The following is a 13475-nucleotide window of genomic DNA, read 5'->3' as shown; positions in this document are numbered from 1 at the left end:
TTCTAAAGGGAACGATGTTTGTGAAACGGAATCCGATTAGAGAAGCCACCGCCGGAAAAAACTCTTCGCCGTCGTCACCGACTTTGAATGGTAAACACAGTTCTGCTGAAGCTTTCGTTTCTTCATTTTTTTTTTTTTGTTGATTTTTCTCGCTTTTTTTTTTTTTCTGTTTGGTTTTGTTCCTTATAGTTGCAATCGCGCATATAAGAGTTGGATCGTATTACGAAATCGATGCTTCGATTCTTCCTCAGAGATCGCCGGAAAATCTCAAATCGATTAGAGTCGTCATGGTATTTTAATGGATTCTCTCCTTTTTTTTTTTTTTTCGTTTCACCATTAGAGACGGATCTCGTTGTTGTTCGTCTGGGTTTTTTGAGTGATTTTGGCGTTTTTTTTTGCCTTGCAGGTGAGCAAAATCACGGCGAGCGACGTGTCTCTCCGATACCCAAGCATGTACTCACTCCGATCGCATTTCGATTTCACCAGGATGAACCGGAATAAACCGTTGAAGAAGAGGAGCGGCGGCGGTGGTGGTGGTGGTGAAGGTCTTATTCCTGTCTTCGACGAGAGCCATGTGATGGCTTCTGAGCTAGCTGGAGATTTGCTTTACAGAAGAATCGCTCCTCATGAAGTTTCTCTGAATAGAAATTTGTGGAGTTTCTGGGTTTCTTCTCGCAGGAACAAGATGATTTCTCAACCGGCGTACAATACTAGGCTCTGTCGCGCTGCGGCTTCACCGGAGGGAAAGTGTTGGTCTGAGCTTAAATCGGGAGGGATGATCAAATGGGGGAGGAGATTGCGTGTGCAGTACAAGAGTCGTCATATTGATTCTAAGAAGAATACGGAAGGTGAGGAGGGTTCTAGAGTGAAGGAGGAAGGGGTTCGCAAAGAAGAGACTGAGGAAGAAGATGATGATGATGGGAATGAAACTGAAGAGGCTAGACAGATTGCAAAGGAGGTAACTGATGGGAATCGTAAGAGAAAGCTGATTGAGTCAAGCACTGACCAGAGAGTCGCTCAGAGGGCTAAGGTTTATGATCAGAAGAAGGACAATCAAATTGTGGTCTATAAGAGGAGAGCAGAGAAGAAGTTCATTGACAGATGGTCTCTTGATAGGTAAAGTGAATATTGATTTAACGATTTTGATGATCTCTGGAATTGGATTTGCCTTGGTTCTATTGACTGATTGTGGTTCATTTTGGAATTTGAAGGTACAAACTAGCTGAGAGGAACATGTTAAAAGTGATGAAGGAGAAAAATGCAGTGTTTGGCAACTCCATACTCAGGCCAGAGTTGAGGTCAGAAGCAAGGAAGCTGATCGGTGACACGGGTCTTTTAGATCATATGCTTAAGCACATGGCAGGTAAGGTGGCTCCTGGAGGTCAAGATAGGTTTATGAGAAAGCACAATGCAGATGGAGCAATGGAGTATTGGTTGGAAAGTTCTGATTTGAATCACATAAGGAAAGAAGTAGGAGTTCAAGATCCTTACTGGACGCCTCCACCTGGTTGGAAACTTGGTGACAACCCTACTCAAGATCCTGTCTGCGCCGGTGAAATCCGTGAGATCAGAGAAGAATTAGGTAGCCTGAAAAGGTACAAGACTGACCTACATTGAATTGGTTATATGTTCATCTCTTTTGTTATCTTATAGCAATTGTGTAACTCATGTTTGTCGTGGTCGTGAGAAGGGATTTGGAGAAACTGGCGTCAAAGAAGGAAGAGGATGAGTTTGTTATCGTGACTACACCTAATTCTTGTGTTACTAGTCAGAACGTGGACCATGATAATCTGATGACTCCAGCAAAGGTAAGAGCTTGAAAGAGTAATAATTTTATGTATCTTGTGATACTGTTTTTGGCTGTTTTTATAACATCTCTGTTACTTCGTCTCAGGAAATCTATGCTGATCTGCTGAAGAAGAAATACAAAATTGAGGACCAGCTAGTGATAATTGGAGAAACCTTGCGTGAAATGGAGGTATACATATCCCAGATTGAGTTTATAAACACTAATTAACACTCTCTTACTAGTTATAGCAGAACCATTACTTAAAATGTAAAATCTTATAAATTTGCTATGATTTAGTAAGTATCAGGTAGTTTTACTAGGAAACTCCCTTGGAGAAACCCACTGAGTCCATTTAGCGTCTGTGATCAAAGATTTCCTCTGTCTCTATGAGATGCAACTTTGCTGGTAATGAATGATGAAACATTTGTGTTTTTATGAATGCAAATATTGCAGGAAGGCATGGGATGGCTTAAGAAAACAGTGGACGAGAACTTTCCTAGAAAGCCAGACTCATCAGAGACACCTTTGCTACTAGAGAATTCGCCAACAATGGAGACAGTACTAGAAGGAGAAGTAAAGGAGGTGAACAAGGGAAACCAAATCACACAGTCGCCTAGAAACAGAGAAAAAGGCAAGAAGCATGATAAACAAGAACGAGCACCACTCTCACTTATAAGCAACACTGGTTTCAGAGTCTGTAGGCCTGTGGGGATTATCGCATGGCCTAAGTTGCCTGCTCTTGCTTCTGCTACTGATATTGTGTCGTCAAACAGTAATGCTGCGCTTGCTTCAACGACAAGTCACCAACCAACTTACCCATCTCTTTACCCATCTCTTTGTCCAGTCAAGCCACTTGCAGCTAAGCGTCCTCTCGGGTGGCCTTTTCCCTTCACCGCCACTCCCGAAGAAGCTCCCACAAAGCTCTTCGACATTTGAAAACTGATGCATCAGATCTTACTTACTTCTCATGCAAGTAAGATGATGTGAATTGGTATGGTCTCTTTCCACGAAAGATTCAATAACTTACAAGGAAGCAGGTATTTACAAAGTTCACTTATTATCTAATAAACTATCATTCTTAATGGAATAATTTGGCAAAATTTTGAAATTCTTCCTCTTTAATTTAGGGGTTTGATGTCTCTGATTACTATTGAGTATATATAGAGAGAGATGATTTGAATAGAGAGGCTTATCATAGGAATATATTATTTTCAAGACTTGCTGGGATCATATTTTGTATTACAGAACGATTTCTATTATATATTATACTTAAATTATTCATATGTGGCGCTTTTAGTTAATTCCAGTTTTATTTGCAAAACGTACTGAATTTGAGAGAAACTTGTATCATTATGTCCCATTTGATCTGTAAAAAAACAATATTGAGAAACTTAGCGATTACATCAGGCGCAAACTATAAAATATGAAAGTAGATGATAGAATGTTGTGGTAATTAGCCGATCCGGTACTAAAATAATACGGGCCTCTTCGATTAGCTGTGATGTGTTTTTCGAAATAATATTGGCCTGGCTTAGTCATGATTATGATGATAGTTATGTGGGCTATGTCACGTTCTCATATATCATGGAATACGCTATCTTAACATTTTCGCTACTGGCTGGAGGATTGGCTGACTCGTTTCTCTATTCGCCGTCAAAAGATATCTGTATCCAACATGTTGTCTACACCGATTTTGTTTTGTGTTTGGTTTGGCCTGCATTTGTTTTCCTAGTTGCTTTGTTCTCTTTTTTTTTTTTTTTGGGACAAATACGTTGCTTTGTTCTCTCTCAATAACCTTCTTTTCCATGGACTACTTCGTCTTGATTTCCCCGCCGAAGAGGAGGACATATCTGTCTCTGATCTCAACGTTTAAATTTGCTTCATTCGTTTTACTTGGTGAATTAATAATACATCTCCTTTACTTTTTATTCTATATTAGTAATATATAAGTCCCGATCCTTTATACATGTTAGTTTGATTTTTGAAACAACTTGGGATTTGGGAATAATGAATGGCCACTTTTCTCTCTAGGGGTGATTTTGAAGGCGATTACCGGTTTTGTAACCGTCGACTTGTTCTTCTACTTCTTTCTCCTTTTTAGAGTGTTTTTCCGATCAAACTAACCTGTTTTCGGGCAGTTTTTGGCGGTTGCTTTCTACGACAATTTTCTGTTGGCAGTTTGGTTTCCTCGAATTTGACAGGGGATAACTGTCTCCAGAAACCGCTATGGCAAAAACAATATAAATCCGACATAATCACAAATTCACAACCAATAACCATCATCAAACTATCTTCCTTGTCTGTCTTTCACAAACACTATCCTCTGGTTCCACAATGAGTGACTACATTCGTAATTCTCTCCAAAATCTTGATTTATGGATTAATGATGCCCCAGTCGCCACTACCGTCTGAATTATGTGGGAGGGCAATCAATGACAACCGATTCTCTTTAATTGTGTCTGTTGTCAATCCAAAGAAACAAAATCTCCGAGCGGTGGTTGGCCAAATGCCCCGTATATGGGGTCTACCTGATGCTTGCCGCGGAAGAATATTGGGGAATGGGAAGGCCATGTTCATCTTTAAGACAGAGGAGGCTCTCAACTTGGTTCTCCGACGTGGTCTATGGGTTTTCAATGATTGGATGCTCACTACACACCGCTGGTATCCAAACATCTCGAGGCTGCTATGAAGATCATACCGTTTTGGATACAAGTGCGGGGAATCCCGATTCAGTATCTTAACTCTGCCATGGTCAACTCCATTGGCAGTCAAATTGGAAATGTGGCTAATGTTGATTTTGATGAAAATGCTAATTTGGTTGAGTTCGTAAGGATTTGCGTCAATTGGAACATTGATATGCCACTACGGTTCCAAAGGAACTATCTTTTTGGTGGGGATGAAAATACCATTATGAAGTTCAAGTACGAGATACTACGTAATTTCTGTTCACAATGCGGGTCTATACAACATGACGCCAAAGAGTGTCCTCTCAATCCAGATGAAGATGCACATGATGGTGATGATGGCTATGATCCAAATGACGACGAGAATCCAGATAATGACAACCCTGGCAATCAAGACTCTGACACAAACACTCTACAAACAATTGAACCGGATGGTGAGATACCAGGTGTGGGGAAACCAACAAAAAATCGTGAATTCATCATCACAGAATCAGATGATTCTTTAGTCCCAAGCGTTTTTGAAGACAGTGAATTAACCGCAGAGAGACTTTGTTACCTGTTTACCAAATATGCAAGGGACAAGGGCAAGGAGACGCAACATTCATTCGATATCAACTCTGCAGAAAACATAAGTCAGTATAATACCAAAAGATCTCGCAATGAAATGGAGTACTACTATCAACAACGTGAGGAAGCAGAAGATCTGATGGTCCTGATACAGATCAAAAAGAAGGGAAGGGTAGAGTCTGTAGGATCCTGCATTGGTACAGCTTTGGACAGAGGCGCGGGGGCCCGATACCCCCATATCCTCCATGAGAGTCGTCTCCTGGAACTGTCAGGGCATCTGTGCGCCGCTGACACAATCTCGACGTAAGTACTATGTCGTATTTTAAGACCACATTTGTTGTTTTTATGTGAAACTCTAAATAGTTGTTCAGTTGTGTGTGATTTTGCTTCTGTATTAGAACTTAATAAGGTAATAATTGAACCCCCTCAAGGAAGGAGTGGTGGTTTAGCAATCATGTGGGCAGATGATGTTTCTTTATCCTCTTTGTATCACGATGAAAGAATCATCGATGTACACATTGAGTTTTTAATAATACTAGTTTCTATTTTTCTGGTGTGTATGGTGATCCGGTTTCAAATCGGAGACATTTCTTTTGGGATCAGTTGGAAAGTTTAAGTGAAACAAGACAAGGTCCTTGGATTCTTGCTGGTGATTTCAATGAAATCTTAGGTAATCATGAAAAGATAGGAGGACCATTAAGGGAAGATTGGACGTTTAGGAGATTCAGGAATATGCTTTCATCTTGCAATTTGTCTGATCTAAAACACAAAGGGGATCGGTTTTCATCAGTTGGTGAACGAAGAAACTATACAATAAAATGTTGTCTAGATAGAGTTCTGATAAACTCTCAATGGTCTGCAACCTTTCCTGCAGATGAGGCAGAGTTTTTGGAGTTTAACGGTTCTGATCATAAACCAATATTAATCAACTTCGAGCCTTTAAAAATGGGTACTCACAAGCCCTTTCGCTTTGATAAATGTTTGACACATATTGAGGACTTTGAACAAGTAGTGGAACAAGGTTGGAACTCTTGCAAATAAAAATCTATGTCATTCTATCAGTGACCAAATTACTAGATGTCGTCAAGCAATGGCCAGGAAGAAACACAGCTCAAATTTAAATGCAGCAAGAAGAATTGATCACTTCCAGACTGCTTTAAATAAAGCTATGGAAAGCCTAAATCGCAATGAGAGGAGCCAGATTCCATTATTACAGAGAGAACTCATACTTGCATACAGAGATGGGGAATTCTATTGGAAAAATAAAAGTCGAAATCAATGGCTAACCTTGGGAGATCGTAATACAGCTTACTTTCATGCAAGTACCAAAACAAGATATTCTCGAAATCATATTTTGACCATCCAAGATGAATTTCAACACGTGCACAAGGGTGATAAGGAGATTGGTGAACATGCTCAACAATATTTTTCAAAAGTATATTCCTCCAGTCAAATCCCGGTGTCACCTATTGATTTTGGAGATTTCACATCAACAATCACTGAGGAGATAAACACAGCACTCACAGCAGAGTTTTCGAATGACGAAATTTTAGCAGCCTTTTCTTCCATTGGAGATGATAGAGCACCGAAACCGGATGGTCTCACTGCTCGTTTCTACAAACACTACTGGCACATCATAGGCCCTGATGTAGTAGCAGAGGTGAAGGACTTCTTTGAGACTTCTTTTATGAAACCAGGTTTGAATCACACAAACATCTGCATGATACCAAAGATAAATAATGCACCAACATAATCAAACTATCGGCCTATAGCACTCTGCAATGTTTTATATAAAATAATCTCAAAGTGCATGGTTAATAGGCTCAAGAAACACCTAGATAACATTGTATCAGACACACAAGCAACTTTTATACCAGGACGACTGGTCACTGAAAATGTCTTGATAGCACATGAGGTAATGCACTCGCTTAAAGCTAGGAAACGTGTGTTGCAGAATTACATGGCTATCAAAACGGATGTCTCAAAGGCTTATGACATAGTCGAATGGAATTTCTTAGAGGTTGCAATGCGGTTATTCGGCTTTAATGATAAATGGATATCATGGACAATGGCAACAGTGAAGTAAGTTAGCTACTCGGTTTTGATAAATGGTTCACCCCAAGGCATGATTACACCAGAGAGAGGAATTAGACAAGGGGATCCACTGTCCCCTAATCTTTTTATTCTCTGTGCAGAGAATATGAGTCATCTTATAAAAACTAGAGTGAAAGATGGAGATATAAAAGGTGTGAAAATTGGAAACGGAGTACCTACAATTACTCATCTCCAATTTCCAGACAATTCTCTTTTCTTTTGTCAAGCGAATGCTAGAAATTGCAAAGCAATTAAGGAAGCTTTTGAGGTATATGAGTACTATTCAGGACATATGATAAACACAGCAAAATCAACGATAACATTTGGCTCACATGTTCATGGTACAACTCAAAATCGACTTAAACACATACTGAAGATCCCGAACCAGGGTGGTGGAGGGAAATACCTAGACCTTCTGGAACAGTTTGGGAGAAAGAAATCAGATATGTTCAAGTGTATCATTGATAAAGTATGCCAAAGAACGTCAACTTGGAGTACTAGACGACTAACACAGGCTGGGAAAGAGATAATGCTCAAATCTGTTACCTTAGCAATGCCTGTTTACTCTATATCTTGCTTCAAACTGCCACAAGGTGTCATTTCTGAGATTGATTCAGTCTTGCAAAAATTTTGGTGGAGAAAAAGTAATAGTGAAAGAGGGATTCCATGGATAGCTTGGCAAAGAATGCAATATTCAAAGAAAGAAGGGGATTTTGGATTCAAAAACTTATCCAAATTTAATGATGCTCTCCTCGCTAAACAAGCATGGCGCTTAATTCAACATCCAGATTCTCTGCTTGCAAAAATAATGAAAGCAAGATATTATAGAGATGAATCGATTCTAGATGCAAAAGCAAGAAAAAAGCAATCGTATGGCTGGGCTTCCATACTTGAGGGTTTAAAACTTATCAAGCAAGGATCAAGATACATTATTGGAGATGGAGCCAATACTCGCTTAGACATTGACAATGTCACACCATTCAACCCTCCAAAACCGATCAGAAGTACAAATTCTGATCCCTGCTTGGTTAAGGAATTCATAACTAAAGTTGGAAATCAGCGTTTTTGGAATGAAGAAAAAATATTAACCCATATCCATCCTCAGGATCAGAGCTTACTTAAATCTATATATCTTCCCATTCAAGAAAAGCCAGATAAAATTATTTGGAATTATAATAAATCAGGAAAATATTCAGTTCGCTCGGGATATTGGTTAAGTATGCATAACCAAGATATGGCAATAACACAAGGTCCAATCCCACCAGGTTCTGTCACCCTAAAAACAGAGTTTGGAAACTGAAGATTCTCCCCAAAATTTAACATTTTCTCTGGTGAATGATGTCCAAATCCTTACCAACAATAACTCAACTAAATACTTGAGGAATGAATCTTGACCCAGTATGCCCAAGGTGCTTTCAAGGTGATGAAACAATTGATCATATCTTGTTTTCTTGTTACTATGCTAAAGAGGTTTGGGATCTATCCAACATTCCTATAGATATCTTTTTATCGATGAATTATGATAGTGAAAGAATCCTAAAGGCCTTCTTGGATATGGAAAATATGGCTGAAATAACTGACTCAATTGCCTTAAAAACGATGTGGAGAATGTGGCATTTATGGAAATCAAGAAACAAATACATCTTTGAAGCCCTTACTGTCCAGCCAACGGTACTTACCAACAGAGCTAAGAGTGATGTAGAGGATTGGCTACTTCATAATTCACCTGCTTTTACAGAAGTAACGCCCCAAGTGCATTATCCGAAAACTTGGACGAGACCAATCGCATCAATAGTGAAATTTAACTACGATGCTGCATTTGACAAATACACTAATCAGGTTATATGAGGATGGATAGCCAGGGACGAAAATGGTATCTCAGAAGGCTGGAAATCACAAAATCTTGGTACAACAACATCTCCGTTAGAGCATCTTTATTGGGGGATTCTCTCCCAGCTGCTCTTATTTTTTGGGCAAAATAAAAAATAAAATAAAAACTCAATATTCAGTGCATTAAGCGGAGAAACGTTGCTCAGAGAAGGAACTTGAGCAACGCATCAGCAACACTACGTGGCGTGTTTTGGTTGGTTGTCGGTTTAATTTAAAAAGAAAAAAAATTTGCCAATTTCTTTTCCTTCTTTCGCGATCTCTCTCTTTCTCTTGAAGGCATCCCTAAAACTCATAGTGATTCACCTCAGCAGAATCTAATTCAGCAGTTCCAGGTTAAATTCAAGGAAGTAGAAACTGGTTTCAAGACTTGGCTATCGAAACAATCAATACAAGTGGAAGCCGCCGTAGTCTCAACCATGAGCGGTGTCCAAGGAGCTTTCATTGGTGGTCTCATGGGAACATTTTCTCATGAAACGCCTCAGGCTGGCGTTGACCCTCAAGCCATAGATTCGATGAAACAAGCTCAGGTTTACACATTCATATATAAACCCTTATCCCCATCTTTCAAAAATAAGTTAATGTTGTAATTGAGGTATGAGTGAATTATTTGTGAATGAATCTGTGAATTAATCTGTAATTGTGGACCTTGGGTTCAGGCTTGCAATTTTGCTACCATTACTGGTGTATGCTGGAATTGCTTCTGTAATGAAACAGATTATAGGAAAAGAGGATATTGAATCTGCATAAGTTTCAATTCCTGTGAGCTGCTGCTTCATTCACTAATATTGTAATCTCTTTGTATTAGATGTCTTGATAAGGTTTTGTAATTTGGGATTAGTCTTAAGAGTTTTGTTATCATTAAGAAAAAAATATCGCAAAGCTTGGATTGAGAAGCGGGGGGTCGACTTTAGCTGCTTTGTCCTTGGTTAGTTAAAATTAAAAGTTTGATACTTTGAGTTTTTGCCAAGTTTGAGCAGAAGTCACTCATCCATTGAGGTAATGTTTCGGTTGAGAGATCACTGCTAATTTTTAGCTCTTGTGAATATAACTGAAGATAAACAGAGTTGAGTAGAAGCCGGATTAGGAGAAGTAGCTTGGCGATGAGGTCTCCTGGGAACCTGAATATTCACACTTGAACTTTGAGTAACTACAGATAAACATTGCTAATGTTTCGGTTTAGGAAATTGAAGATTCACACTTGAACTTTGAGCAGAAGCCGGATTAAGAGAACGTTTGCAGAAACCGGATTAGGAGAAGTAACTTGTGGATTTGATGAGGAGGTGACTTGCTCTACATAGCAACGAACTTGAGGTGCTGCATTTTCTCTTTCAATCATGAGCTTGGCCATGAGGTCTCCTAAAAGATTGATGTCAAGCTTATAATCTGCCACAAGTTCTAGTATAACTCTCAATCTTCCAGCGTCTTTGTCTTTAGCTTAAAGGAAGAACCAAACAAAGAATGATAAGCTCTGGTTTATTGGTGGTGGCTAACTGTTTTGTCTCTGCAGAATCAAGAGCTCTGTAAATGAAGAAGTGAAGAGTGATGATCTTGATCTCGACAATGAACTTGGTTTTGCTAAAGACCGCACTATTAGCTGGTACCACTGAACAACTGTTGGGTTTACATACAATTTAATTCAATTAAAGGTTTACGTCGCTGCATACAATTAAGAAACTTGAAATTGTTTACAACTTTTGAATCATAATGATTAAGAAACGTTGATAGGGTTTCTCTAGTGGAAGGTGATTTTGTTTAAAGTTCTTAATGTGTTGTTTTGATTAGTTTAATATTAATTATATAATTAGTTTAATTTTGAGCAACTTAGATGAGTTTCTGGAGTAAAGATGATCTTAGAAGCTTAAGCAAAAACACTATTAGCAGCAATGCAGCAAGCTTGGATAAAAGGACATTCATCTGTTTGTTTTGAAGTAGACTGTCAGTTACTCACAAAAATATTTCATAACACTCACAAAAACATCTACATAGAAGGAATTATTGAAGACATTAGGTCATCTCCAGCGCTAGAAATGGGGAGCGTTACTCAAAAACACAATAATAATAATATTTTAACTGTATAGTTATATTTTTTAATTTTTAATTAGAAATGGACCAATCACATAAGCTAATGTATTTGCAACAGGGAGAAAAACGATTCTCCCGGAAGGACTTTGAGCACCACTGTATTTTCTCTCTCTTAGCTTTTTAATATTTTTATTTTGTTTATTTAGAGCAACTGTGGTTAAGTAAACTCCAGTGGCGATGCCCTTAGATGGTGGGAAACACAATTATGCCCTTAGATGGTGGGAAACACAATTTAATTTTGTTCAATAGCTTTTTGTAAGAGATCTTGTAATATTGTTGCTCATCTTTTGGCAAAATTTGGATGTCTTCACTGTATTTTCTATTTTGAATGGTTTAGAGTTTAGATCACCTGTTTGGCTAATGCAACAAATATATTCAGACTATAAATCACTTTTCGACCAAAAAAAAAAATCCCGATCCTTTTTCACTCGGTTACATATCTTCTTTTTTTTATCCATCTATGAGGTTTGAATGTTTTTTTTGAAGTGCTAGTTAAGAATGTATACACATTGTTTGAACAAATACAAAAATTAGTATATAAGCACACAATTGACCAAACCCCTCGTCACTCTATTTTACATGTTCCAATTATAAACAAAGCACATATACCCTCTGCCAACACAATTTTTGACTCACAACAGTTTCCGACGGGGAAAAAAAGAAAGACAAAGCTAACACAAGACACTAGCAAACTAACGACAGAAGAGACTAATGCAAAGCCAACAGAGTGGAGAGGTCTGCAAGCAACTCCATCAGCATTCTTATTAGGATAGACATCAATGTTCCATAGCTCCCGTTCCATGAACTCGTAGATGGGACTACAATGACCCTTCAACTCCAGAAATGGAGAAAAGCCAAGGTAAGGTGATCGATCCGTTTCATTAACAATTTTTTTTAGTAATGCCTATAAAACTGGACCAAAGCTACATGCATGTGTTGTTGGTTGGTTTTTTATTTTTTCTCTAGCTAGTAATTCCAATCCCGTGGTGTCAGCTTCCAAAGCAATGGTCTCAATATCCAGACATGAAAATTAGGTTGTATTAATAAACTAAATTAAAACCAAAGCAATTTGTTGATTTGCCAAATTGCCAATTCTTAATACATTGTGACGTATTTAAACATCTTAGTAAGCCACTTGTAAATTTCAAACATATCATGTCAATGAATCATATTTATTCTCAGTCAGTCCGGTTAGTCAATCACTTGTGCGTAAAGAAATTAGAAGAAAAGGGTTATTACAAAGAAAAAAATGGCCAGCAAAGGATCATCATGTCCCGACCTTTAATATTAATTTTTTTGTTTTGTTTTTGCGTGTCTTCCATATTGTATAACCCGTAGAGTACTGCATGAAAATTACATTTATTTGTTAGTATTATATATAGTCATTGCTGGTCCGATATTATTGGATGCCCTACGCCTAACCCGGTTTAGAGGCCTTAGAACAATGTTTTTTACTCTTTATATTAAAGAAAATAAAAATTTTGGACCTCTTTTTAATAGATTTACACTAAAAATTAAAAAACAAATTGACCCAAATTCATACTAAAATCTAATTTTTGGAGCAAAAATCTATTAATTTTCTATAAAACTGAATATTTTTCAATAGACTTACTTAGATAAATCTTAAAAAAAAGACCTTAATTACTAAAGAAAAAAAAATTTGGGACCTGAAGCCTTTGCTTGGGTAGCTTCTCCTATGGACCGGTCTTGTATATAGTGGTACTTGAAGAATGTGGAATTAAGTATAAGTATATATAACCTAGCCAATTCACAAACATATACATAATGTGTTATTCATAACAACATTCATGTTCTTCTTCTGACTCCTAGAATCTGAAAAGTAAACGAAGCGAGCATACCATTATGCATTCATCATTTCATCTAGCTAAGATATATAATTAATAATAATATGTATAATCTTTTAGTGATATAACTAGTGTTAACTAGTGATAAGATGGGGTAAAAAGAGAGAGTTATTGGCTAACCACGTATATAATATATTAAGTTGGCAACCACATCATTAAATATGATTTGTTTAAGATTATCGAGAATGAGAGGAGTTCCAAACTTTCCTATAGAGCCGGAACGAAGCAGACCAGCTAGCTGTATGTGTTTGACCTTGTTAGTTTAATTAACTATAGGAAGTGTTTTTAATTTCATTTTAATATTCTAATTTCACTATGTTCATATTCTCATTAATTATTTTAAAGAAAATAAAAACCAGTTTTCAACTCAAAAGACAACTGTAACCATTTTATTTCGGCTGAGTTTATGACAATTATAAAATGCGTTGTGTGTCGAGGGGACAAATAAATTTTCAATAGTTAAATCATACTATAATAATTATCTTACTTAACATTAATAATATA

The 13475-nt window shown here is 37.6% G+C and overlaps 1 protein-coding gene across 1 annotated transcript; it reads left to right on the top strand.

The window, feature by feature from the left end:
- On the top strand, positions 1–3031 carry LOC104725640 (protein DYAD). The gene is made up of 7 exons (XM_019232376.1): positions 1–90; positions 190–290; positions 407–1116; positions 1212–1595; positions 1691–1808; positions 1895–1978; positions 2243–3031. The coding sequence occupies exons 1-7, from the start codon at positions 15–17 to the stop codon at positions 2723–2725; spliced, it is 1956 nt and encodes a 651-aa protein (XP_019087921.1). The 5' UTR covers positions 1–14; the 3' UTR covers positions 2726–3031.

The sequence above is a fragment of the Camelina sativa genome, chromosome 11 (assembly GCF_000633955.1).
Source record: "Camelina sativa cultivar DH55 chromosome 11, Cs, whole genome shotgun sequence".
Classification (NCBI taxonomy): Eukaryota; Viridiplantae; Streptophyta; class Magnoliopsida; order Brassicales; family Brassicaceae; genus Camelina; species Camelina sativa.
The sequence above is the reverse complement of the archived record's forward strand: the minus strand, read 5'-3'. Positions and strand labels throughout refer to the sequence as shown.

Bases quoted from the DNA above. Each gene is read 5' to 3' on its own strand.
- LOC104725640 (XM_019232376.1), top strand. From the start codon at position 15: ATGTTTGTGAAACGGAATCCGATTAGAGAAGCCACCGCCGGAAAAAAC. The intron at 91-189 runs GTAAACACAGTT...TGTTCCTTATAG, and splicing joins GTCGTCACCGACTTTGAATG to TTGCAATCGCGCATATAAGA. The intron at 1,117-1,211 runs GTAAAGTGAATA...TGGAATTTGAAG, and splicing joins GACAGATGGTCTCTTGATAG to GTACAAACTAGCTGAGAGGA.